Source organism: Rhamphochromis longiceps, linkage group LG2, assembly GCF_057381845.1.
Source record: "Rhamphochromis longiceps isolate RC_006_pf linkage group LG2, R_longiceps_female_GT1.1, whole genome shotgun sequence".
Classification (NCBI taxonomy): domain Eukaryota; kingdom Metazoa; phylum Chordata; class Actinopteri; order Cichliformes; family Cichlidae; genus Rhamphochromis; species Rhamphochromis longiceps.
Window position 1 is genome coordinate 41,216,649 of NC_140558.1, and position 4,648 is coordinate 41,221,296.

General features: G+C 41.0%; 1 protein-coding gene across 1 annotated transcript; it reads right to left on the minus strand.

Annotated features, from left to right (window-relative positions):
• Window positions 1–262: 262 nt before the first annotated feature.
• On the minus strand, window positions 263–3,587 carry LOC146677978 (E3 ubiquitin-protein ligase TRIM21-like). The gene is made up of 2 exons (XM_085382936.1): window positions 3,513–3,587; window positions 263–3,343 (listed from the first exon to the last, which is right to left on the minus strand). The coding sequence occupies exon 2, from the start codon at window positions 3,339–3,341 to the stop codon at window positions 1,707–1,709; it is 1,635 nt and encodes a 544-aa protein (XP_085239062.1). The 5' UTR covers window positions 3,342–3,343; window positions 3,513–3,587; the 3' UTR covers window positions 263–1,706.
• Between the last annotated feature and the right edge of the window lie 1,061 nt (window positions 3,588–4,648).

The window sequence follows — 4,648 nt, forward strand, 5'->3', positions numbered from 1 at the left end:
TTGAATTTGAATTACATGTAATATCTAATCATTAAAGGAACGACAAAAGGCAAAAGAATTTAAAGTGACATGTTCAACAACTGTTCAAAAATCAGTCATCAATCAGTCAGTTGATCATTAAATATTTTATATAATGTTTTGGGATCAATTATTAAATGTGTATCAAGTTGGTGCTTCAAGAAATACATAGACATAAAGTTAAAATTCAACATTAACAAGCAGTCAAACAGTCCATCCAGAAGGTGAATTGATTGATCTCTCCTACAGTAAACCTCTTTAGTGGCCAGACTATAGACATTATGGCAACGTAGTATAGAAAATACACATTTATAAACTGTGATTAAAAAACAAACAAACAAGTTTTTAAAGCGATAAGAGAAAACAGACTAATTTATACATTTCATTTGCTCACATTTTACATTTTAAACTCTCTCTAAGCAGCTTTTGCAGAGCTGCACCTTGTGTGTTCTGCTGAAAGTTTACATCTTAATTCACTGACATTAATCGATGGAGAAATTCATTATTATCTAGCATCATGTGAGAGAAACTGACCATCATTTTATTTCAATGGATTTTGTATGCTATTGTTCAATTCAATTCAATTCAATTCAATTTTATTTATATAGCGCCAAATCACAACAAAAGTCGCCTCAAGGCGCTTTATAGATACAGAGAAAAACCCAACAATCATATGACCCCCTATGAGCAAGCACTTTGGTGACAGTGGGAAGGAAAAACTCCCTTTTAACAGGAAGAAACCTCCGGCAGAACCAGGCTCAGGGAGGGGCGGGGCCATCTGCTGTGATTGGTTGGGGTGAGAGAAGGAAGACAGGATAAAGACATGCTGTGGAAGAGAGACAGAGGTTAATAACAGATATGATTCAATGCAGAGAGGTCTGTTAACACATAGTGAGTGAGAAAGGTGACTGGAAAGGAAAAACTCAGTGCATCATGGGAATCCCCGGCAGCCTACGTCTATTGCAGCATAACTAAGGGAGGATTCAGGGTCACCTGGTCCAGCCCTAACTATATGCTTTAGCAAAAAGGAAAGTTTGAAGCCTAATCTTGAAAGTAGAGATAGTGTCTGTCTCCTGAATCCAAACTGGAAGCTGGTTCCACAGAAGAGGGGCCTGAAAACTGAAGGCTCTGCCTCCCATTCTACTTTTAAATACTCTAGGAACAACAAGTAGGCCTGCAGAGCGAGAGCGAAGTGCTCTAATAGGGTGATATGGTACTACAAGGTCATTAAGATAAGATGGGGTCTGATTATTTAAGACCTTGTATGTGAGGAGCAGGATTTTGAATTCTGGATTTAACAGGAAGCCAAAACAGGAGAAAGTCATGTTAAGTCATGACCCCAAAATTCAGATGCAACAGATGTAACATGCCTGAAAAAAATTCTGAACACATTACTTTACAGTACCCCTTACACTGCTACAGCCACTTTGGCTCATAAAGACCATTTATTTAACCCTGAAACATGAAATGCTTCAGAGTATCACTTTTGCACAGAGGGCAGCAGATAGTGAATGTCTTAGGGACTGCATAGACATGAAGTTGTCTGTCTTCCAGGTGACACATTATGACACACAGTGCTGACAGCGATGGAGGGAAGAAACAAAATGACAGGCTGCAGTTTTAGAGGGGGGAAAATAGTGTTGGAATCACTCGCCAAGTCCAACTCACCATGTCAATCCCTTCAAACCTCACTTGTTGTTTCTGACAGGAGTGATGATCAGCGGGGCTGAGTTTTCAGCCCCATTAGTAGCACACGGACTGAAGAAGGGAAAGATCTTCTCTGTGAAGTTACATCCAGTAAAGGAGAAGATGCTAGCCCTCGTGTCCACATCATAAAAGGAAACCTGACCGTCCTCATAATCAACAAACACCCCGATCTTTTCAGGTACCTCCGTCACATGAAGATTTACAGGAGGGTCTGTATTGGCTGTGAACTCGTTTCCCTTTCTCAGCCAAATTGTCCAGTATCCATTCTTTGGACTCAGTCTTATGTCCCCCCTCCTGTTGATGGATTGCTTTGCAACTCCTAAGTCCCACTGTGTTTTGTCTTTTACTTGAACCTCATAGTAAAATCTTCCTGAGGCGAAACCTTCTCTTGCCAAGACATTGTGAACACAATCAAACCTCTCTGGGTTCTTTGGGACACGCCTCCTTTGGGTTCCCCATGTGACTTGCTTCCCATCTTCAGAAATATAGAGATAAGAGTTTGCTGTGTCAGGATCCAGTGTCAGTTCCACAGCGTGCCGCCTGACTTCTTTAAAGTTGGGATCACAGAGCATCCTTATTTCTCTTGTGACTGTTGCCTCCAGCGAGGCCATAACTTCCTGCATTTTAAACGGGTCGCAGCTAAGAGTCACATCAGACCAGTCCTTTACTTGAGGTGGAATGATGGTAAGTGAAAGGTAACTTTCAAGGAATCTGAAGGGGTCGTCTGTGACTGAAATGTTGTCAAGCTGCTGGCTTTTCTGGGTTATTTGCATAATTTCACCGTTCAGTTCATTAATTAAGCCGTCTGCCTCTGCTTGCTTTTTTCTCTGCTTTGTCTCAATTACATCCGCTAGCTCAGCTTGGCCTCTTTTAATGTACTCCACCATAGCAGTCATGACATGTTCACTGCATGACAGTGCCTTCGCTGCATTATTTTTGTTAGCCTCCAGTGAGCGTTCAATTTCCCAAATTTTCTGCTGACGTTCATCGATCATCTTATTCGCGTCTTTTTTTTCTGATTCCAGCTGGTCTTTCCTCATTAGAGCCTCCTCCTCTAGAGTCACTATCTTATGCTGTTTATGGTCCCTGTCTTTGCAGGAATCACAGAGAAACATTTGATCCACGCTGCAAAACAAATCTAAAGGTTCACCGTGATATTTGCAGATCCTACTCTCCAGGTTTTCAACCGGGTGAATAAGCTTGTGTTTTTTTAAGGCCAAAAGTTTCTGATGAGGCTCGAGATGTATTTGACAATAGGACATCATACACACTAAGCAGGACTGCAGGGCTGGGCGCCTCGCCCCGGTGCAAAGCGTGCAGAGCACATTTCCATTTCCTGATTCTTCTGTGATATTAGCAGACTTTTCTTGAACTGATTTCACGAACTTTGCTGCCATTTCGGCTATGAAATGATTAACCCGAAGCTTTGGTCTGATGTTAAACTCCTCTTTGCACAACGGACATGTTATTAATGGATTTGAGGTGTCCCAGTAGCCTGTGATGCAATCAATACAGAAATTGTGCCCACAGGGAGTTGACACCGGTTTACTGAACACACTCAGACAGATGGAACAATGAAAATTCTCCTCAGCTATTAGACTTGCAGGAGAGGCCATGTCTAGAAGGAAAGATAGTGAAAGTCAGTAGAGTTTCAATATTAACTGTGAGATTACCAAGAAATTGTTTGTCTTTAAAATGTTTTCCTAACTATCTGACCACCTGCCTAACCTATAAGACACGACCAAAAGACAAGAAACTTGGAAACTTAAAAAAAATTACAAAATTACCTGTTGTATCAAGACTTTACTCGACTTCCAGCAGCATAAAAGACCGTTAAAACTGTGCAGCTCTTTTTTTCCTTTTAGTTTCTCTTTCACAGGTCACTCTGAGTCCACTCCCATTTCCTCATCTTCCTGCGACAAGTTAACCCATTGTGCGCACAAATATAGAGAGCATATAAATATATATAAATATATAAATCCCTTGTACTTCTGTTTTTAGTGGTACAAATAATCAGCTTTTATTCTGTTTGGCATACTAGTAAGATATTTAGATAGGTGTGTACTTAGCTATGTGGGCGCATGATGTGGGCGTACGCTGCATGCGTCATCTCTCTCATATCCTGTTTCCGTGTTCACGGTTGTGTATTTGTGAGTCTTTTCTGTGTAGATGTGAGCACATGGTGCAGCTTCAGCAGCTGATAATGAATTCAGTGACTGACTACCAGTGTGCAGTGTAATTAAAAGGGGTTTAGACTGACTAAACAATCAGGAGAATTATGGACACTAGCAAAATGAATGTGAGGTCAGAATGGAGAATGATATATACTGACACACACACGTACCTATTACGATCGTCTTGAGTCTCGTCTTATTCAAGCCTCGACTCAATGCCCTGACTACCATAAAACATTTAAATGACATTTGAATCATCCAGTGTTTCCTTTGATCGGGGGCTGAGTGAAACTCTAGGACCCAGCACCTTAGCTTCCTCTGCATGATCCAGTGACCAGTTCATCACAGGATGAGAGTCAAAGTCTTTTCCTCCCTTCTTTTGTTTCTTCCCCATTATCCCCATTGCCCCCAAAACCTCCACCTCCCACTTGACTCATGTGGCTCTAACATTGAAGGCATTAATAACAGATCACATGAGCTGAATGTTTGAAGACACAGACCTCCCTATTAGAATTGAATCCCTCTTGCAAGGTGTCTGCCCTGTTTTGAACTCAGTGTAAATCCAAAGTAAAGGCCTTGCCTCTACAGCACACCCTAGAGTCCAAGACAAAAACTGTAATACTGACTTAATGCTGGAGTACTGCTGTGCTATAACAGAACATTACACTAAAAAACAAACAAACTAAAACCATAAATGGTGTATCAAAAAGAAGCTTCCAATTCCAAAAGGCTTTCCTTTTTAAAGTAAT

Bases quoted from the DNA above. Each gene is read 5' to 3' on its own strand.
- LOC146677978 (XM_085382936.1), bottom strand. From the start codon at position 3,341: ATGGCCTCTCCTGCAAGTCTAATAGCTGAGGAGAATTTTCATTGTTCC.